The sequence below is a fragment of the Heterodontus francisci genome, chromosome 17 (assembly GCF_036365525.1).
Source record: "Heterodontus francisci isolate sHetFra1 chromosome 17, sHetFra1.hap1, whole genome shotgun sequence".
Taxonomy (NCBI): domain Eukaryota; kingdom Metazoa; phylum Chordata; class Chondrichthyes; order Heterodontiformes; family Heterodontidae; genus Heterodontus; species Heterodontus francisci.
Window position 1 is genome coordinate 72,355,408 of NC_090387.1, and position 23,298 is coordinate 72,378,705.

The following is a 23,298-nucleotide window of genomic DNA, read 5'->3' on the forward strand; positions in this document are numbered from 1 at the left end:
TTAAACTGTTTTGCCAATGAATGGAACTGTGTTTCCTGGATCAAGAAGTGAGCAAATCAGAGAAACATGCTATAACAATCAAGATTGCACTGGCCAATGAGGGTCTGCAATGCATCAGGATTGTCAGCTGCAGAAGGACCCTAGCAAGCTATTGGCATTTCTGGAAGATCAACTCATGGTAAAGATCATTTTATGAGTATATAAGCTTGAACTTATGAACGGCTGGCAAAGGCAAGATGAGTCCATTGATCAGTTTGTTGCAAGGTACCGAGACAAAGCTCAAGAATGCAATTTGCAGATATTGAATTGTCGGAATGGGTTATAGAGCTAGTAATTGCATCTACCCCACTAGAGGCCTTTCAAAAAGACATTCTAGAAAAGAAGGGCACACTGTAGATGCACTACTTAATAAGGGATGCAAATTTGAAGCCATCATGGCTGAGTGCCAATAATTACAAGCTTTTGGGAGCAGCTACAACAATTAGTATGATAATCAAGGCTCAAGTCTGCTAAGCCTTGTGGCAAATGTGGCCTGACTCTTTCAATTTACTGTTGTCCAGCATACCAGGGCCAGTGCAAAGCTTGTGGCATTTGAGAGTATTGGGCAATGCAGTGCAGAAGGTCGAGCTAAGATACTACACACAGGAATGGTGGCAGATCACATACAGAGAACACGTCTGCAAGACAGCATGGTAAATCAACAAAAGGTATGCCAACACCACAAAAGCCCAAGCAGGTACATCAGATCAGCAGAGAGTGTGTGCCAGGAAGACACGGATGAAGAGTGCACTCATGCAGTCAGCGAGTAAGCATTTCACATAGTTAATTTGGATCAATGTATCAGTGCTGTTAAATAATCAAAGTTTGTATCTTAAAATTATGAATGATATGTCTTTACTGGGCATGACAATGTTATCTTATCTCTATCTTTTCAAGTGTGTGTATGTGTGAGAGTGGGTGAAGTTGCAAATATCTGCGGGTATTGTATAATAAACATTTGTTGTTTAAACTTATGAGAAAACCTGTCACTTATCTGTTCGTTGACCATTAAAATGCTGCTTCTCTCCTAAGTCTCCGAAAAGGTTTTGGTCAGCTAGATCTTTGGGTCATCTGTCTGTATTATTGGCTCAACTCTCTGGCGGATCTTGCTTAGCTATGAACCTGGTCACTACACAGTCGAAATATTCCAGGGACTTTCTCCTGTAATTGTTCAGTTTCCTTGGCTTCGTTTGGCTCGTCTAAGACTATCGGGGAGGCAATCACTCTACCCTCAGCCGAATCATTACCTAACAGCAAATCTATTCCAGCCACAGGCAGACTAGGGGGAATCCTTACTGTAACTGGTCCAGAGACTAGGTCGCACCCTAAGTGGCCTTTTACCAGAACCTTCACATTTTCCGAGCTCTCTGGGGAGGGGCTCTAGAACAGTTTCACCAAACCCTGAAAACCATAATCAGAGCCTACTGCTGTGAATATCTCTCGAGATTCACCCAGTGAATCAACAGGCTTCAGTCTGTTTTAACTGGTCTACAGGCCTGGGTGAAAGGCCCTCTTGAGCTGATCAAAGAAACATTTCTAGATCAAAGGGAGGAAACCCCATTAAATTATGTATCAGCTTTACGTGAGTGATTTTTTTCAAGCATGTGCTGTGGCTAAGGAGCACCTTTAAAGCCTCTCGGCAGAGCATAAAACAGCAGACATGCTCAGGTTTGGACATGAAAACCAGGGGATCAGGTTCTGGTGCTGTTGCCATTGCAGGGCAAACCTCAAAGTGAGATTTAGTGGCCTGTAATGCGTGGGAGAAAAAGATCAGTGAGGTCAACTACTTGATTAACACCCCAGACCTCAAAGAAACAGCGGCTGTGCCACATAAAGATGTTAAAGAAATTGGGACTGGGGCAAACCAGTGAATGCCAGGTAGTGAGAGCAGTGAAGGATGGAGACAATAGTGAAGAGGAGCTAGGAGAAAAAGGGAATCTGGAAAATTCATGAACCCCCTACTGTGAAATTAGCTAGCACAGAAATCTTGGGGAGACTAGAGACAGTACTTAACTATTTAACTGACGAGCAGAGGAAAGGCATAGCAACACTGAGTCTGGGGAAGTGTGTAGGGATAAACCGAGTCGTACCTCTTTGACCATTCATGATGTGATGTAGGGGAGCCCCCACCTATTAAACATAACCCATATCACCTGAGCACCATAAGTTGGCTCAAGTCTGAGAGGAGATCCAATACATGCTAATCGAACCTAGTCAAAGCAGCTGGAGTTCACCTATTGTATTTGTCCCCAAGACAGACAGATCACAAAGACTTTGTATTGACTATCGAAAGGTTAATGCAGTGACCCGAACAGACTCCTAGCCGATTCCTCCCATCAACGACTGTGTTGACCAGTTTGGCAACTCCGTTTACTCAGTAAAATTGATCTATTAAAAGGGTACTGGCAATTCCCCATGTCCACCCAAGCCAAGGAAATCTCAGCTTTTGTAATACCAGATGACCTATTCCAGTGCAAAGCCATGCCCCAACAATCTTTCAAAGACTGATGAATCAGGTGGTGGCTAGTTTAAACAACTGTTGTCTACCTTTGACCTGCTGGTCTCTAGCGCCACCTGGGAAGACCACCTAAATCACTTGGCATTATTCAAGGGTCTCCAAAATGCTAACCTAGTGGCCAACTTAGCTAAAAGTGAGTTCACTAAAGGCAAAGTGACCTATTTGAGACATGTTGTAGGTCAAGGTCAGGTGTTGCCAAGGGCAGCAAAAGTACAAACCTGATAGATTTCCTCATTCCCAAGACCATGAGAGAGAGAGAATGTGATGCCTTGGGAATGTTTGGAATTTATAGAAAATTTCTCCCTTATTTCAGCACCCGAGCTGCCCTATTGACTGGCCTACTTAAGAAAAATATCAAGATAGTGTGGTCAGAACTGTGCCTGGTGGCTTTTGAAGAATTGAAGGCTATCCTGACAAGTGAACCTGTATTAGCAGCACCAAATTTTAACGTTCTTTAAGGTGGCTATTACCTATTGATGTGAGTGATGGAGTAGGAGCTGTCTTACTCCAAGATGACGACTCTGGTGTTGAGAGACCAATTGGCAATTTTTTTTTAAAATTAAGTAAACATCAGCGTAAATGTTCAACCATAGAAAAGGAGGCATTGGGACTTCTGCTAGTCCTTCAGCATTTCTAGGTCTATGACAATAATAGACACATGGAAGTTTTACTGTACTCTGACCACAACCCTCTAACCTTGGAGAAATTCAAAGTTGACAATGTCGGGCTGTTCAGATGGAATTTTTACTGCTCCAACTATTTACCTTAAAAATCATGCACATTGTTGGAAAAAAAAATGTCATTGCAGACATGCTATCCAGAGTTTGGACAATACTGCTAGCAAGCTGTGGAAGGTCTAGTGACCGTGACTAAGAAATGCATGTGAATGTTTACTATTGTGTTTACTTTTCTTTCTGGAAAAAAACCAAGGAATTTCACTTTTTCCCTTTTTGTGGAGATGTCAAATACCCTTGGAGAAATTATGGACTATATAATGAACTTTAGAAATAAACGCAAGACAGATACCTTCCCTGAAAAACAAGATGAAGTTGAGTGGTGAGGTGACCTTATCCTGTACTGTCAATACACATGGAAACTACAAGAGCACTGAGTCAATCTTCATGTTTGGACCAACCTTGGAGAAGGCATTAAAATGTAAATGACCATTCTATGTTAAGGGCTACCTTTCCAATAAATTGGGTTAACAATGGCATGGCAGACAGGGTGTCTCCAAATTCAAACTCAAATGAATGGGTGTGGAAAATGAACTCTACTTTATCAAAATGGAATTAAGATGGGTGACATCCAGACCCCATTGTATAACAGTGGCCCCACCATCAAAAACCCTTTTGAGGACAATTGTAAAGAGAAGCCATGGTCACATGACCGAAACCAGGGTTCTTCTGAGCTTAATAAAAGTATATGCTGGCAGGCACAGGGAGAGCCAGAGAGAGAGAGATTCCATCTGCTCCAGCAGAAGGAGGACCCTGCCTAAACACCATTTTTAAACTACAAGTAGGCAGTGACTAGAAGTGGCCTTGAACTCCTTACCTGAGAAACTGTACCAGGGTTTTTGACATTGAACTGACGCACAACTAAACAAAGGCGTTTGCCCTCCTGAAACTTTCCAAGTTTTGTATTTAGTGAAAGGAAAAACGGGCCAGCGTTATTTAAATTTTCACCCCTGCCCCACCCCACCCCCTCCAAAACCAGGGAAGAATGCAGGGTTTACAGTTTTAAAACTATCAGAACTAAATGCATGTTATCTTCTAATCTCTATCTTTTCGTGTCTATCTCTATGCGTGAGAGCGGGTAAAGTTGCAAATATTTTCATGTATTGTGTGATAAGCATTTACCTTTCTTTAAACCTATGAGAAAATCTGTAATTTGTCTGTTTGTTGACCATTAAAATGCTCCAGGGTGAAAACGCATTTCTAATAAAAACACTGTCTTTGGTCAGTTGAGGGGTGAGAAAGGGAAACCATCCCTATCATTTCCCACCTGTCTCTAACATTGTAGAGAAGGTTATAGAGATGGGGAGGGTTGAGACCATAAGAGTTATTTGAACAATAGGAGGAGAACTTTAAGGTCCAGGGATTGAGGGACTGAGACTCAATGTAGATCGATGAGCACAGGGCTGCTGGTCAGTGGGACTCTGTGCAGATTAGGCGCCGAGCAGCAGAGTTTTGAAGGCGCTGGAGTTTGTGGAGGATGAGGGGCTGGCAAGGAGAGCATTGGAATAGTCGAGTTTAGTGGGGGTGGGGGGGGGTGTTGACCGAAGCATAGATGAGGGTTTTACCCTCTTAATCCTGGGTGCTGATGCCTATTACATAGGCCCCATTGCCAACCTGACAGATCAGCTAACTTTGTACTGACCTCAGACCTTTTGGTCTTTTTGGCAGGTAAGTCATTGGGGAGCTCCAACAGTGCATTTTATTTCCAAACTAGAGCACCAGAAACAGTGACATTTCCATTCCATTTTCTATACTTAAAACCAACAATCTGTGGTTTGCCTTGGAAAGATGGGTAGAATTGCAGAGTACGATGTCCAAAATATTAATGATTCTTGGTAACCTCATTTAATAAAAATGGAATTTGATTTACTCATGAACTGTGCATTTGTTGGCCTGATTTGAAGTGGGCAGAGTTACAGAATCTCATCCCTAAAGTGCCGGTTAAAAAATCCTGGAATGCCATGTAATAAATGTGAAATTTAACTTAAACCATGCTGTGGTTATGGTTAACTGTTAATCAATAATACATTCTGTAATAGTTAACAATGTAGCACAGCTACTGAATAGGGATTTATTTATATTTCTGTTCCTTCCAACTTTAGCAGTCGTCAGACCTGGCCTCCTGTCTGAAAATGCTGACAGGTGACCCCCTTCCCTAATTTCTGCTAGTGTTTGTTTAAAGCTTGATATGAGATGTTGAAGGATAGAAGGTAGCCTTGCAGCATACCCAATTTCCACTTGCTTAATTCAGCTGAAATACTCTGTTTAGTGGGGGAGGGAGTGTTTGAAACCCAAACGTGGACATTTCATGGTGCAGAACATTCAGCCAGACTGCTTTGGCACCAGGTGCCAGTATTTTGTTAACTTGAATAAATTTTACTGTCTTGGCAAAAGTGCAACATGTTCCTTTTCCCCAATGTACTGAGCTCTGTGAGCTGATTCTAAGCTGCCGCTCTCTCTGGTTGCAGGTTGTGGCCCCGGGGTATTGGCAGATACAAAGATGCATATGTTTGAGCGCTGTGTATATTTTGGGGATTCCTGCCAGGATGTGCTGAGTGCTTTGGGATCTCCACACAAGGTCTTCTACAAGTCGGAAGACAAGGTGAGCCTGACTTGAGGGTCAGTTAGGGTGATAAGAATTTGTGAAAGTGTAACTCCTGAGGGTTATGGTGCAAGTCTGGGATTGAACTTATTTGTTGCAGGTCGTTATCAGGAGTTGTTGCGTCCAGTGCAAAGTGTTTTTTAAGCAATAAAAGGTTGTGCACTTCCCATCTCGTGTTTTATGCCGGTGACCTTTGATGCACCGTCTGCATTTTTCTATACTGTACAGTTTCAGTTCATGTCCTGAAGACCTAACTATACTCCCACATCTAGCACTGGGTGGTAACAGGGATAAATATCCTTCATGTTTGTGGAAACTCTGGCTATGGAGCCACGCCCATTATGCCCAAATTGTTGTAGAGCATGTAGAGAGCTAAATTTGGTAGTCTGCTCCTTTGCAACATTGAACTGTGCTCATTGTGACTATTGCTGGATTATCTCTTTGTGTCTACAGATGAAGATCCACTCTCCCTCCCCTCACAAGCAAGTTCCCTCCAAGTGCAATGACTACTTTTTCAACTACTTTACTCTGGGAGTGGTGCGTATCTGCAATCTCATTTGTTGCTGATGAGTTGGCATTACACTGTTTGCTTCCTACAACTTCTATTCATCTCTTTCTCCTTGACAGGATGTCCTGTTTGATGCCACCACACATCAGGTGAAGAAATTTGTCCTTCACACCAACTACCCAGGTCATTACAACTTCAATATGTGAGTGTCAACTGCAGCAGTACGCACTGCATTCCAGTGAGAGTTGTAGACTTGGAATCCTAGAATGATACAGTATAGAAGGAGGCCATTCCTACTCTTAAATTTTGAAACTATGGTTTTTAGAAGGAAAAATGCATTTAAAGCTAAATATTTACATTGACAATCCAGACAAGCAAAAATTGCCCAAGGTTTTGGCTCCTGACTGACCGATGACCTCTGCTGAAAAGTGTATATGTGTGTTTTGGAGGCGGTGGGGGGGATGGTTTTGGGTGAGGGCAGCAAGAAGTTTAGCACCGATGCCCCTCTCAGCTGAATACTCAGCCAGTGCTCACTGTATAGGTTCCTGTCTTTAAAACAAAAACTGCCATTTGAAAGAGGTGTAAAAGAATTACAGATTCTCGTGGAACTGTATTTCGTGCAGAAGGCTTGCAGCTGTTACAGGAATACATTCTGAACATGTTACTTGCTGCTGGGCTGCTCTCCTTTTGAAGTTGAGCTGTATATTTTTGTGCTGTAAAGTGAATGCTGAGAGCAGCTTTTAAAGCATGTTGTGGAGCTGCTTCCATTGCACAGTGGTGCAGTGGTTAGCACCGCAGCCTCACAGCTCCAGCGACCTGGGTTCAATTCTGGGTACTGCCTGTGTGGAGTTTGCAAGTTCTCCCTGTGTCTGCGTGGGTTTCCTCCGGGTGCTCCGGTTTCCTCCCACGTGCCAAAGACTTGCAGGTTGATAGGTTAATTGGCCATTATAAATTGTCCCTAGTATAGGTAGGTGGTCGGGAAATATATAGGGACAGGTGGGGATGTTATTGGAATATGGGATTCGTGTAGGATTAGTATAAATTGTTGGTTGATGGTCGGCACAGACTCGGTGGGCCGAAGGGCCTGTTTCAGTGCTGTATCTCTAAACTAAACTAAAACTGCTGTGCAAGCCCCGTTCAGCATTGTACAGGTAGAAAATATGCCTTAAAAATAAAAGCAAAATACTGCAGATGCTGGAAATCTGAAATGACAAAGTGCTGGAAATACTCAGCAGGTCTGGCAGCATCTGTGGAGAGAGAAACAGTTAACATTTCAGGTCTGACTTTTCTTCAGAACTGAGTTGACCAACTGATCTACTGAGACAATATGCCTTGTTCAGTACTGATGGGCCTCATAGGTTACTATAGATAGGCATATGGTACTTTGGAGAGTCTGGTCCTGACTGCCCAGTGAATGAATGCGCTGCCTAATGGGGTCATACAGTTCAGGAAGGTCAACGGTTCAACCGCTGGTACAACAGCCATATGTAAAGAAGGTAGGGAGGGTGGTAGGATTTGGCGAAGCTTCTTGCTTCAGATGGCTGTCCAGTGAATCCCTGCTGGAAAGTATGCACTTGTGCACATTAAGTAAGCTTAGTGTTGGCTCAGCTGTGATGCTGGAACAGTTGAGAAGTCTGCCAGCATTTGGGTAACTTGAGCAAGGTAATGAAGGATTGTTGGTTACCTTGACTAAAGATCCTAGTGCTGGCTGAGGGATGAGTGCATTTGAGCTGCATGGTAAAATTGAACATGATGCCACAAGTTACTTGCAGACTGATCAGTGAAGGAAATCGCTGGGGTGCTTGGATTAAAAAAAACCTGTCTAATCTTTAATTGTTACACGAAATGGCGCGTTAACTGGATAGTATTACATCCGATTGGCTGAGATCTGTGCGTCTGCCACTGTCCTGTGTTTATTATAAATGAAGTGTGTAACGTACAGATATGAATCCAGTCTGGGAGGCAGGCACTGGACAGCAAGTGGTGATTTTACTGTTCACCACCCATGTTGTCTTAAACCTACCTAGCAGACTATGAATTCATTCAAAGGATGCCTAGGCTTTAATCATTTTAGGACTTATCTGGCATGGGATGCACTGCGCTGTGTACAGCTGTTTCAGTGGTGTTGCATTTACTTTAAAGAGTTTGCTGTCGAAGCTTGAACCAAAGACGTGTAATTTTATCCATGGTCCTATATGAGTTGTACTCTTTTTTTTTTTTTGTGATGGTGTTTCTGCAGTCCTTTGAAGGTTAGTTGTTAAAGCTCCTGCAAATATGGAAATTTGAGAATAGATTAATCTCTGAAAAGAATACCTCAGGTATTCAAAGTGGCACCTTGTGCTTCTGAAAGTTGGATAGCCATCAGTGTGGAAGCAGTCCCCTCGAGTGGCTGGGAAATGTTTGTTAGATTCAGGCAAATCCTTTTTGGATTTGCAATTTGATTGCGAGTTAACTTGCCTTCTACACTATTCCTGACATTTCAAGTAGTAGTCTTGACTGTCCTATGTCATGTGGATATTTGGTGTGTGGGATTCTGATTTCTCTGGGTTATTGAGTTCAGTTTAGGGGTATTGACTCTCCTGGGTATTGGGAGGGTGGGAATCTCAGCTGTTCTGTGGAATGGATGACCTCAGGCATTTAATAGACTTTCTTCTTTTATTTTGCACAGATACCATCGTTGTGATTTCAAAATCCCACTTGCAGTTAAACGAGGTGAGATCCCTTTCTTTGGAACAGATGGGGGTGGGTGCAATCCTGCTATTGGGGCAGATTTCAGCTTTCTTTTTGCATTGGAAAGCAGATAGTTCCCGAGAATTCAAAACAGATCTTCTTGGAAGAAGAGGTTGCAGCTCCATGATTAAATGAACTACCTGGTATGGCACTGTGTCCAGTTGAAGAGATGAAGGAAATAGTTGCTGAGATAAGAGAGCAATCGACAGAACAAATGAGTAGTTAATGCTTTGTTTACCTTTTTATTACGTTGAACAAATTTAGATTCAGCATTCCATTCTAGTACAATGTGGTTTCATTTTGAAAGCTATTTTCTATTTAAAAGAATTTATTTTTCAAATTAACTGCTAGAGCCTCAATTCCAGTCAGCAGGGTTGTTTATGGATACTGTGTATATCTTGCTCCTCACGCCCATCTCTGTTAGCTGTGTTCCGAGTAACGGTGTATTTGAAAGCAACTCTGTTAACTCTTGAAATAAAAATGGGGTTTACTTGCTGGTGACAACGTAGCACATCAACAATAACAAATTGCGTCCATATAATCCTTTCAATCTGGGAATGTATTCCATGACACTTCAGAAACTTAATCAAATAACAATTGACACCGGGTCCTTGGAGAGGCTGACTAAAAGCTTGGCTTGCAGTGGGTTTTAAGGAGGAAAGAGAGAGGTAGAGGGTTTGGAAGGATTCCACAGCTTAGAGCTGAGATGTCTGCACTAATTTGTTACTTGAATGCACAGTGTGAAGTTAGGAGTTTGGTAAGTGAGGGGATCTTGAGGGTTAATCTCAAGTCTAGTTTTTGTTTACATTTAATAATTAACTAAGAAGTACTCTTAAGAGGCAAGTTAAGTTTCTTCCAGGCTTTAACAGGAATACTCTGAGTGCTGCTTGTCTGCATTGACTGCTGCTTGAATGCATAGAGAGTGAAGTTGGGAGTTCGGTGAAGAGGGGAAATTTTTAAAAATTTAACGCACAGATGTCACGTCTGCAGCATGTGGGAGCTCCTAGATGCCACTGCAAACCATGGCAACCACCCATGTAGTAAGTATCTGCAGCTTGAGGAGCTTCGGCATGTTAATGAGTTGGAGGCCAAGCTGCAGACACTGCAATGCATCAGAGAGGGGGAAAGTTACCTGGACACTTAGTTCCAGATGGCAGTCACGCCCCTCAGGATAGGGTCGTCTGATTTGGTCAGTGGTCAGAGACAGGAGTGTGAGACTGCGAGTCAAGCAGGTAAGGGAATCGTGAAGGTGGGAGTGGAGGAGCCTCAGCCCTTGCAATTGAGCAACAATTTTAAGATTTTTGCGGCTTGTATGGACAAGAGCGAGGGATGTAGTGTGGATGAGCAGACTGACCCTGGCATCATGGTACAGGAGGACATTTGAGTGGGGGGAGTTAAAAGGAATGTAGTGATTGTAGGGGACAGTATAGTCAGGGGGATAGAAGCTGTTCTCTGCACCTGAGAGCGAGAATCCAGAAGGCCATGTTGCCTGCCTGGTGCCAGGTTTTGGGATATCTGCTCAAGGCTGGAGAGGAACTTGCAGTGGGAAGGGGAGGATCCAGTTGTCGTGGTCAATTTGGGTACCAACAGCATAGGTAGGACAAGGCAAGATAAATAAGATTAGAGAGATGAATGCATGGCTCAAAGACTGGGCTGGGAGAAGTGGGTTCCAGTTCGTGGGGCACTGGCACTAGTACTGGGGAAAGTGGGGGCTGTACCATCGGGATGGACTTCACCTGAACTGTGCTGGGACCAGTGCTCTAGTGAGTCATATAATTAGAAGTAGAGAGGGCTTTAAACTAAATTGGGGGGTGAAGAGATTAAGTGCGGGAAGATTCAGTAAATTACAGGGAAATGACAAGACAATAGATCAAGGTAGCAATAAAGGTAATGATCAGAGTATGGCAGGAAGGGATTTGCAAACTTAAGAGTGTGCCAGCAGATAGGGCCAGAATGTACAAATTTAGTTTTTAAAAAAAGCTGAATTAAAGGCTCTGTATCTGCCTACAGCATTTGCAATAAAACAGGTGAATTGTCAGCTCAAATAGTAATTCATATTGTCAGACAAACTACCCCACCTGCCAAGACTGAGGCACACGTCATTTTGCCGCATGAACATTAAAACCTAAAAATTGCAAACCCGGACTGGAAAGGCATTTACATAGCACCAGACAATGTTGAAACAATGGGGACTCGGCAGTTTCTCCAATACACAGAAATGGTCAAACCAGTTCCAGTCACTTCTAACTGGCTGGATCTTTTGGATTTGAACTTCCAACAAAGGCAGCGAAAGTGAAGGGACTGTTCCATATACAGAACTAGTCACATGACTAATCTGTTGAGCACCCTGGGAGCTGTTTTGAATCTGAATCTCCCAACAACGGCAGAGAAAGCCTTGTGCTCATAGACTAAGAAGATCTCCACTGCCTGCATGTCCTGTCTGCCTGCCTTCATCTCTTCCCAGAGAACTGAATCTCGTGAAAACACATGAAATTCAGAGAAAAGGATTTGCCACACGAACAAAGTTTTAAGATAATTACTGGGCCCCAATGAATCGCAAGACCATAGCTTCAATCAAGGACTACAGCGAACTCGAGAAACAGTAACAAGATATTGCTTCAAACTGTTATCTTTTCTCTTTTCTATTCCTGTCTGCATGTTTATATCGCGTGTTCATGCTGGCGTGAGCGCGTCGTAGATCCGTAAACGTGAACCGTATTCGAGTTTAAGTTTTAAGGTTTTAATAAATTTCCTTTTTTTTCTTTAAGCCAAAGAAAGCGGCACAGTGGTGCAGTGGTTAGCACTGCAGCCTCACAGCTCCAGCGACCCGGGTTCAATTCTGGGTCCTGCCTGTGTGGAGTTTGCAAGTTCTCCCTGTGTCTGCGTGGGTTTTCTCCGGGTGTTCCGGTTTCCTCCCACAAGCCAAAAGACTTGCAGGTTGGGGTAGGTAAATTGGCCGTTATAAATTGCCCCTAGTATAGGTAGGTGGTAGGGGAATTGAGGGAAGGTGGGGATGGGGTAGGAAGATGGGATTAATGTAGGATTAGTATAAATGGGTGGTTGATGGTCGGCACAGACTCGGTGGGCCGAAGGGCCTGTTGCAGTGCTGTATCTCTTATAATAAAATAAAAAAAAGCCTATGTGTGCTCAGTTCTTTGCCTTATAATTGGAAACTGTGAATACAGATTCACAAAAAGGGGAGCTCAAAACAGTGTGTTTAAAATCAAACCCTGTTACAATAAGATCAGGTAAAGACAGCAAGAGATCCCCTAAACATTGCTCACCTGGTCATAACAAAAATTGGGTGCTAGCTTCTGGATTGTTACCCACAGACAAACAAGTGGAAATTGGAAGTGAGAAGCTAAATTGTTGTCAATCAAGAAGAGCAAATCAATACAGGTTTTCTTGTGGTGTGTGATTGAATACTAACATGACTGCAAGTGAAGCGAGTAGCTCTCCAAGCCAGGGTGAAGTAACTTGGGATAAGTTAAAAGCACGGTCTATGGAGGAGTTAAGAAAAATGGCTGAGTAATGTGGGATCACTGTACGTGCAAGGCTAGGAAGTTTGAACTCCTAAGGCTAGTAGCCAGCCATTTTTCCAATGAATCTGACAAAGCAGAAGCAGACCCAGACAGGGTACTGCTAACAAAGTTACAATTGGAACAGAGGAAACTTGAATTCGAAGACAAGGAGAGAGCGGCAGGAGAGGAAGAAAGATAGAGCCTTCCCAATGGAATGTGAAGAAAAACAAAGGGAACGAGAGTGAGAGGAGAGAGAGAATATTCCAGAAAGAATGCGAAGAGAGTTGAGGTGGCTTGAGTTAGCTGGGGGGGGTGACAGAGTAACCCTAGTGAAAGCATAGCCAATATGGAGGATCAGAATTCAGGCTTGGGTACAAGATTGATGAAACTAGTTCAATTGATTCCAAAATTCAATGAGGAAGATGTGGAAGTGTTTTTTCGTGTCTTTCAAGAAATTGGCAAGGCAGCTAAAATGGCCACCTGAGACCTGGTCTCTTACTGCAAAGCAAACTAACTGGAAAAGCCCATGAGGTCTATTCCTCGCTGCCAGATGAGAGTTCATCAAACTATGAACTGACCAAAAATGCTATCCTTGGGGCATACGAATTAGTACCCAAAACCTACCGCCAAAAGTTTAGAACCCTCAAAAAGCAAGCCAATCAAACCTATCTGGAGTTTGAAAGAAGCAAGCCAGCTGGCTTTTGACCAGTGGCTGAGGGCTTTAAAAATACAGCTCAGCTACAAGACTGAGAAGTAAGCCTGTTAAAGGAATTTTAAAACACTCTCCCATTCTCAATAAAAACTCATGTCGAGGAGCAGCGGGTTCAGGGAGCCCGACAAGCAGATGTTCTGGCCGATGAATTTTCTTTAATCCTTAAGTCGGTTTCCCAGGGGAGAACCTTTCCTGATCTCCCCCATAAATCCTAAAAGGACAAAGGGTGGAAAGGTGATAGAAGCCAAGGTAGTCCTGGAAGAGAAAGGAAAGCAGGAGATGCAGGGGGCCCTCCTTCAGCCAAAAAGGAAGGTGCTGTGCGCAAGAGTGAGGTCCAGCGATCTGTGTGCTTCCACTGTAACAAGGCAGGGCATTTAAAAGCTGACTGCTGGAAATTAAAGGGGAAACCAGTAGGGTTAATCAGGGCACACTCGCTCAGTGAAGACGAGTGCCTGATGGAAAACACGGAACGGGCTGTGGCTTTGACTGCTGTCAGAGTGCAACCCAGGAAGCTTACTACAGCCAGTGCAGGAAAAGTTAATAGGATTCCTGAGGGTTTATCAGGGTTTTGTCTCTGAAGGCAAAGTAACCCCGTATCCCTTGAGTAGGGCAAGCAAGCCCGTAGTGATTCTCAGGGACACTGGCTACCAGATCCCTTTTACCGGGAAAAGGCCTGACCTTTCCCCCCAGAATGCAGTGAACACCAAAATGGTGGTGAATGCTATTGGAGGGCAGTGTATGTCTGTACCTCTACACCGGTTGCACCTGGCATGTGCCATAGTTTCGGGACCGGAGACTGTAGGGATCGTCCCTAGTTTGCCTGTGGACAGGGTTGACCGGCTCCTAGGTAATCTGGCGGGTGTGAAGGTGGTAGCTCCCCCCAGCAGTGAAAGGAAGACAGCAGGTGGTCAGAGACAGGGCGGTGGCAGGAGATGGTCTCCTGCAGAGTCCCTGAATGTAATGGGTCAGGCCATGATCAAACCAGCTCCCCCAGAGGAGACTGCATTGATGCTGCAGGCAGATGACCATGAGGTCTGCCTGTCCGAGACTTTCTTTGGAAAGTTAGGAAACCCAGAGAATGAATTAAATGGATTTTCCCTAGGTGAAGCTCAGCGAGCTGACCCAGTATTGCGAGGGTTAGCACAGGCTGCCCAGTCTGAAAGTGAAGCAGAGGGAGTCCCTGACTGCTACTAATTGAAGAGTGAGGTACTGATGAGGAAATGGAGTTCTCCTGACAGACCGGAGGGCAAGGATGGACAGTAGTTCACCAGTTAGTGGTGCCACAGAGGTACTGGGGAGAAATATTAAGGGCCCAAGTGACTACAGTAGCTGTACATGCCAGTATACAAAAGACCAAAGCCTGCATAAGATAACAGTTTGACTGGCCAAAACTCCACAAGGATGTGGTGGAGTACTGCAGGAGTTGCCACATGTGCCAGGTTGAGGGGAAACCCCAACCTACACTGAAACCTGCACCCCTAAGTCCAGTTTTAGGAGGACCCTCCTACAGAGGGCTGGTGAACTGTAAGGGACCCCTGCTGAGGACAAAAGGGGACAGGCAGGCACATGGCTGGCAAATGTTTAGAAGGAGAAGGGGGAAAAGTGACCCAGAGGGCAGGTTAAAGGAAGTCAGGGAAGAATCCCGGGTATAAACCCTTACTGCCTGGTCAACCAGCCCAGGAAAATGTGCAAAGTTAGACCCCACATCCTCTTATGTAAATGCAGACTCTAGAAGCACCCCACCAGAGTTGCTAACAGCATTTACAGGAACTTGCTGAGACAAAGAGAGATCTCTTGGCGGGGTGGGGGGGGGGGGGGGCCAGAGAAACCGTGAAGGTGATGCTTCACCTAGTCGAAGTGTCACTGGAAAATGCAGTTAAGTTTGCACAAATACCTGCAGGTACGAGTGTCCCAGAGAACAAAGGGGAGAGTAACAGAGACTCCTCCCCCACAGTCAGTGGAAAGGGGAACACTCATCCCCTGAAGCCAAAAGTCTTTGCATGAATCAGGGAGTTCAGGGTAGACACGCCCACTACTAACACTCCTGGGGGGGTGCGGAAAGGGGGAATTAAAGCAGCCCTGGCCCCCAGACCAGACCATTTTAATGAGCTTCAAGAGTGGTGAATGAATGAGAGAAACGCATGGTTTCTTTCTGTATCTCTTATTCCCCTCAAACTCTGCAACAGAATGTGCCATTTTCTTCAAATCGCCTTTCATTCCCCTGACTGTGAAGATGTCAGGCAAACCCCCAAGCTGCCAAGACTGAGGCACGTGTCATTTTGCCACATGAACATTCAAACTTAAAAATTGCAAACCTGGACTGGAAGGACATTTGCATAGTACCAGACAATGTTGAAACAATGGGGACTCAGTTTCTCTAACACAGAGAAGTGATCAAACCAGTTTTAGTCACATGTCTAACTGGCTGGACCTTTTGGATTTGAACTTCCAACAAAGGCAGAGAAAGCGAAGGGACCGTTCCATATAAGGAGCTAGTCACATGGCTAACCTGCTGAGCACTCTGGGAGCTGTTTTGAATTTGAAACTCCCAACAAAGGAAGAGAAAGCCTTGTGCTCATGGACTAAGAAGATCTTCTCTGCCTGCCTATCTTCTTCTCTTCCCACGGAACTGAATCTCGTGAAAATACATGAAACTCAGAAGGGTTTGCCGTGTGAGCAAAGTTTTAAGAAGATTACTGGGCCCCAACGAATCACAAGACCATAGCTTCAATCAAGGATTACAGCGAGCACGAGAAACAGGAACAAGATATTGTCACAAACTGTTCTACTTTTCTCTTTTCTATTCCTATCTGCATGTTTATATCGCGTGTTCATACTAGCGTGAGCGCGTCGTATATCCGTAAGCATGAACCATGGGCGGCACAGATGGCGCAGTGGTTAGCACCGCAGCCTCACAGCTCCAGCGACCCGGGTTCAATTCTGGGTACTGCCTGTGTGGAGTTTGCAGGTTCTCCCTGTGTCTGTGTGGGTTTTCTCCGGGTGCTCTGGTTTCCTCCCACATGCCAAAGACTTGCAGGTTGATAGGTAAATTGGCCATTATAAATTGCCCCTGGTATAGGTACGTGGTAGGGAAATATAGGGACAGGTGGGGATGTGGTAGGAATATGGAATTAGTGTAGGATTAGTATAAATGGGTGGTTGATGGTCGGCACAGACTCGGTGGGCCGAAGGGCCTGTTTCAGTGCTGTATCTCTAAACTAAACATAGAGTTTAAGTTTTAAGGGTTTAATAAATTTCCTTTTTCCGCTTTAAACCAAAGAAAGCGTATGTGTGCTCAGTTTTTTGCCTTGTAATTGGAAACTGCGAACACAGATTCTCAATAAGGGGAACTCAAAACAGTGTGTTTTAAAATTAAACCCTGTTGCACTAAGACCAGGTAAAGACAGCAAGAGATCCCCTAGGCATTGCTCACCTGGTCGTAACAATATTGTATGACCTGATTAACCATTACGGAGATGTGGCTACAAGGAAACGAAAGCTGGGACCAGAATATCCAAGGATACTTGATATTTAGGAAGGCTGGAAAGGGTGGAGGGATAGCTCTATTAATTAAAGAGGGCATTCATACTGTAGTGAGAGGTGACCTTTGTTCTAAAGATCAAGATGTAGAATCAGATTGGGTAGAACTAGGAAATGGCAAGGGGCACAAAACATTGGTGGGAGTTGTTTATAGGTTACCAGACAACAGTGATGTAAATCACTGTATATATCATGATGTTAGAGGTGCATGTAACAAAGATAATACAGTAATAATTGTGGATTTTAATCCTTGAAAGTGGATAAATCACCAGGGCTGTAAGAATTGTACCCCAGGTTGTTCAAGGAAGCCAGGGAGAAAATAGCAGATGCTCTGAGAATCATCTTCAAATCCTCACTAGATACAGGCGAGGTACCAGAGGATTGCAGGTTTGGGAGCGTTGTACCATAAAAAGGCCAAATAATTATAGGCTGGTCAGTCTGACTTCAGTGTTGGGCAAATTATTAGAATCAATTCTGAGGGACAGGATAAACTGCCACTTAGAAAGGCATGGATAGTCAGCATGGATTTGTTAAGGGAAGGTCATATCTTACTAACTTGATTGAGTTTTTTGAGGAAGTAACAAGGAGAATTGATGAGGGTAGTGCAGTGGATGTGGTCTACATGGATTTTAGTAAGGCATTTAACAAGGTCCTGCATGGCAGGCTGGTCAGTAAAATGAAAGCCCATGGGCTGCAGGGGAATGTAGCAGGTTGGATCCAAAATTGGCTCCGTGACTGGAAACAAAGGGTAGTAGTCGGATGTTTGTGAATAGAAAGCGGTTTCCAGTGGCGTTCCACAGGGCTCAGTGTTAGGTCCCTTGCTATTTGTGGTATAAATGATTTGGACTTAAATGTGGGAGGCATGATTGGGAAATTTGCAGATGACACAAAAATTGGCCGTGTAGTTGACAGTGAAGAGGATAGCTATGGACTCTAGAATGTTATCAATGGTTTGGTTGAGTGGGTGGAAAAGTGGCAGATGGAATTCAATGCAGAGAAGTGTGAGGTAATACATTTGGGGAGGGCAAACAAAGCGAGGGAATACACAATAAATGGGAGAATATTGAGAGGGGTAGAAGAAGTGAGAGACCTTGGAGAGTATGTCCACAGGTCCCTGAAGGTCCCAGGACAGGTAGATAAAGTGGTGAAAAAGGCAATTGGAATGCTTTCCTTTATTGGCTGAGGTATAGAATACAAAAGCAGGGATGTAATGCTGGAACTGTATAAAACGCTGGTTCGGCCACAGCCAGAGTATTGTGTACAGTTCTGGTCACCACATTACAGGAAGGACATAATTGCTCTTGTGAGAGTACAGAGGAGGCTTACAAGGATGTTGCCAGGGATTGAAAGTTGCAGCTATGAGGAAAGATTGGATCGGCTAGGGTAATTTTCCTTAGAACAGAGGAGGCTGAGGGGTGACTTAATTGAGGTGCACAAAATTGTGATGGGCCTGGATAGAGTAGACAGGAAGGATCTGTTTACCCTAGCAGAGAGGTCAGTTACGGGGGGCACCGATTTAAGGTGATTGGTTGAAGGATTAGAGGGGGCATAAAACTTTTTCACCCAGAGGGTGGTGGGTGTCTGGAATTCACTGCCAGGAATGGTGGTGGATGCAGAAATCCTCAACTCTCTCTTTAAAAAGTACCTGCACATGCACCTGAAGTACTGTAACCTGCAAGGCTACAGACCAGGTGCTGGAAGGTGGGATTAGATTGAGCGGCTATTTTTTTTTTAGCCGTCGCAGACCCGATGGGCTGAATGGCCTCCTTCTGTGCCGTAACTTTTCTATGGTTCTATAGTTTACTCTACATATATCTGCTCTACAGCAGATGGTGAAATTTGAATTCAATTAATAAAATCTGGAATTAAACTAGTCTAGAGTGACCATGAAGCCATTGTCGATTGTTGTAAAAACTCATCTGGTTCAGTAATGTCCTTTAGGGAAGGAAATCTGCTGTCCTTACCTGGTCTGGCCTACATGTGACTCCAGATCCACAGCAATGTGGTTGACTCTTAAAATGCCCTCTGAAATGGCCACTCAGTTTAAGGGCAATTAGGGATGGGCAATAAATGCTGTCCTAGACAGCGACGCCCACATCCCATGAAGAATTAAAAAAAACATAGACTGGGTGAACCTAATTGGTACTAATGTTGTGAAGGACAAATTCTTGGAATGTATGCGAGATGGCTTTCTAGAGCAGTACGTTGAGGAACCAACTAAGGAATGGGCTAGTTTCGATCTCATTGTGCAATGAAAAAGTGCTAATTAATCTTGTAAAAGAGCCTTTAGGAAAGAATGACCATAATATAATAGAATTTTACATTTAGTTTGTAAGTGATGTACTTCAATCAGAAACTAGGGTCTTGTATCTAAGCAAAGAAAACTATGTAGGTATGAGGGGCAAATTGTCTCTGGATTGGGAAACAACGTTAACAGGGTATGACAGGCAATGGCTAACATTTAAAGAACTAATACATAGTTTACAACAAAAATGCATTCCTTATAATGCAGAAAAATCCAAGCAAGGAAAGTGTTCCAACTGTGGCTAATGAAAGAAATGAAGGATTGTGTTATTATCAAAGGAAGTGGTGTATAAGTGGTTTATGCCAAAAAAGTAAGCCTGCAGATTGGAAGCATTTTAGAATCCTGCAAAGGAAGACCAAGAAAAAGAAGGGAAAATAGAATGATCGTAAACTCGCAAGAAACATAAAAACAGACTGTAAAAGCTTCAATAGATATGTAAAAAGGAAAAGATTAGCAAAAACAAATGTGGGTCCTTCACAAGCAGAGTCAAGAGAATTTATAGTGGGGAATAAGGAAGTGGCAGCGAAACTAAAATACTTGATGTCTAGCTGTCTGTCTGTCTTGGTGGAGGAAAATACTAAAAACCTCCCAGAAATACTGGAGAATCAAGGGACTAGTGTAAATGAGGAACTGCAAGACATTAATATTTTTTTTAAAAAGTACTATAGAAATTAATGGGACTTAAAGTAGATAAATCCTCTGGACCTGATGATCTACATCCCAGAGTGTCAAAGAGGTGGCTGTAGAGATGGTAGATGCATTGGTGGTCATCTTTCAAAATTCTGTAGACTCTGGAATGGATCCTGCAGATTGGAAGATGGCAATTGTAACCCCATTATTTAAGAAAGAAGGGGGAAGAGAAAACGGGGAACTACAGACTTGATAGTTGAGGATGTAACTAGCAGAATAGGTCAAGGGGAAACCGGTGGATTTGGTATATTTAGATTTTTAGAAAGCTTTTGATAAGGTCCCACACAAGAGGTGAGTAAACGGAATTAGAGCACATGGGATTGGGGGGAATATACTGGCATGGATTGAGATCTGGATAATGTGCAGAAAACAGTAGGAATAAATGGGTCATTTTCAGGTTGGCAGGCTGTGACTAGCAAGGATCAGTGCTTGGGCCACAGATATTCACAATCTATATCAATGATTTGAATGGGGGGATTAAATGTAATATTTCCAAGTTTGCAAATGGCACAAAACCTAGGTGGAAGTGAAATTTGTGAGGGGGATGCAAAAATTCTTCAAGGGAATTTGGAGAGGCTAAATGAATAGGCAGAAATTTTGCAGATGGAATACAATGTGGAGAAATTTGAGATTATCCACTTTGGTAGGAAAAACAGACATGCACAGTATTTTTTAAATGGTGAGAGGTGTAGAAGTCTTGAACTTGGAAGGGACTTAGATGCCCTTGTTCATGAGTCACTGAAAGCCAACACGCAGGTACAGCAAGCAATTAAGAAGGCAAATGGTATTAAAGCATGGCTCGGATATAAAAATAAGACCCAACCACAGCCAACCCAAACCCAGCCCGAGCCCTTCAATTTTTTTTCGCACCCGACCCGAATCTCCTTCATCTGTTCTGGCAGCAGGCTGTTCCTGCAGGCGGAGTTGTGGGGAATCATGGGTAAGCCTGATCCCAGCAGTGTCCAGCCCGACCTGACCCTAGCCTGAATGCTGGACTCGGAATTTCGACCCAACCTGAGCCCGACACGTAGTCTGGTCCATTCGGGTTCAGGTCGGGTAGCCAGGCTTTAAATGGTATGTTGGCCTTTATGACGAGGATTTGAGTATAGGAGTAGAGATGTCTTGCTGCAATTATATAAGGCCTTGGTGCGATAGCACCTGAAGTATTGTGTGCAGTTTTGGTCTAAGGAAAGATATAGTTGCCATAGAGGGAGTGCAATAAAGATTCACCAAACTAATTCCTGGGATGGAGGGATTGTCCTGTGTGGAAAGATTAAATAGACTGGGCCTTTCGAAGAATGAGGTGATCCCATTCAAACATACAAAATACAAAATTCTTACAGGGTTTGACAGAGTAGATGGAGGAAGGATGGGCTGGGGAGTCTAGGACTGGGGGACACAGTCTCAGAATAAGGGGCAGGCCATTTAGGACTGAGATGAGGAGGAATTTCTTCACTCAGAGGGTGGTGAAGCTTTGAAATTCTCTGCCCCAGAGGGCAGTGGAGGCTCAGTAGTTGAATATGTTCAAGACTAAGATTGATTGTTTTCTACACATTGAAAACATCAACTGATATGGGGATAGTGCAAGAAAATGGTGTTGAATTAGATCAAATGTGATCTTTATGGCGGAGGGGGCTCGAAGGGCTGAATGGCCTACTCCCTATTTATGTTCTTAAGAAAGCATGGTCATCATTGGTAGACCAAAGGGAGTGGAGAATGTGTGAGCCCAGAGTTGGAGGAATGCAGAGGTTATGGGAATGACCTATAGGGAGAGATGAGGCCAATGATGAATATGAACACCAGGATGACCATTTTAAATTGATGGACCAGAGAGGTGATGGGTGAGCAGGACTCAATACAGGCAGGAGTTTCAGATGAGCTCAAGGCTACAAGAGGGTGGAAGATGAGGGACTGATCAGGAAATCATTAGAATAGTGGAGCCTAGAGGTACCAAAAGCATGAATGAAGGTTTCGGCATAGGAATTAGTAAACGAAAAAAGACCACCGTCTATCGAGTTCTCCCACCATCCTGGCAGTTGCTTAATAGACAATAATGGCATGGAGCTGTGGACTAGTCGTGGCATCAATTTATCTATAACAAGACAGACCCAGATGGGCTGGAGGCAGATGTTAGAGATGGAAGTAAATGGTCTTTGTGATGAGCTCAGTTTGAGATCAGATAGGAAGCTAAGGTTGTGAATAGCTTGGTTGAGCTTGGGACAGTGGCTGGGAGATGGGGATGGATCGTTGACGAAGGAGTCTTATTTGTGTCGTGGTGTGGGTGAGTGCAAAGACAATTGCATGCTATGCTGTTGCTGCATTTAAAGCTTTGTGATCCTTAGGCTAATGTAATCCTCTAAATAGCTGTAGTTTTGATCCACGAAAAATTCAGGTCACAGATCTACAATTGGTGCACTCCAGTTCCCCCCACACCTACATGTGTTGAGTCACTTTTTAATAGTATCCGCTGCAGGTTAATTATATTGTTGTCATTGAGGAGACCTCACTTGCTCCTGATTTGGTTGAAGCAAACATTTGTCTGTCCCTGAAATTGTATTGAATCAAGACATCTTGGGAACAAGTTTGTTGGAAGTTGGCAGGTATCTGTCATGAATTTTTCAGAGATAGCATTGAAATCTAGAGTTCTAAGCATCCCCAATAATTGAGCTCCAATTAGACAGCTTTAGTCCTGTTACACCTCTGCCTGGTATTGCTATGCTCGATTTAAATGGCCACCCAGCAATTATTGGCCAGTGGAGTTTCTTGGCCCAATGATATTGGTTTTCTTTTTATTACTGTCTTGGGCAGGTGCTAATTATCATTACAACTGTAGCAGTGTGGTAGTGCTGAGAGCAGGAAATCCTGCTCGTGTTTGAATTTAGCTTTGACAGTTCTTCCCAGTGCAAACTCATCAGAATAACCAACTGCTGACATGCAGATGTGGAAATCTATTCTTGAAGTAGTGGATAGTTATTGGCCAGTATTTGAAAAAGTATCAGTGCAGCATAACTCCAACTGTTAACTTAGCTGAGGATATTGAAGCAAGATGCCAACCAAAATGTCTAGTTTTGTTACCAAACTATGACACTACAGTTAAAATGTCTGCAGTCATTTCTTTTTGTGGCTGGACTCGTGCACTGCACAGATTTTGTAAATAAGGTTTTTGAAGCCTGTGCTTCACTGACAAAGAAGGCAGATATAGGCAAAGCAAATCACCTGTCTTTCATAGGAGAAATTTGATTCTTGACCTCTGTCTTCACAAGAGATCTTTGGGTCCAATATTCAAGAAATCGTAGTATAAAGTTAACATTTATTCAGGCACTATAGTCAGCGGTGATGGCGTGTGTTGTCCGTAAGTCAATTTGGAAGGGTTCAGTGACTTTAATGTTTATCAGACTC

The 23,298-nt window shown here is 43.7% G+C and overlaps 1 protein-coding gene across 2 annotated transcripts in view; it reads left to right on the forward strand.

Annotated features, from left to right (window-relative positions):
* phaf1 (phagosome assembly factor 1) overlaps positions 1–23,298 on the forward strand; it is a 115,316-nt gene that overhangs the window by 78,320 nt on the left and 13,698 nt on the right. Inside the window, exons 9-12 of one of the 2 annotated variants that reach the window (XR_010976729.1) lie at positions 5,760–5,893; positions 6,347–6,430; positions 6,521–6,584; positions 9,070–9,113. Coding sequence is in view for 1 of the 2 variants with exons in the window: in XM_068049657.1 (XP_067905758.1) it covers positions 5,760–5,893; positions 6,347–6,430; positions 6,521–6,603; positions 9,070–9,113 (345 nt within the window). In the remaining variant the exon portion in view is untranslated. Of the gene's footprint in view, positions 1–5,759; positions 5,894–6,346; positions 6,431–6,520; positions 6,604–9,069; positions 9,114–23,298 lie in introns of both variants that reach the window. The other variant, XM_068049657.1, reaches the window with a different exon arrangement.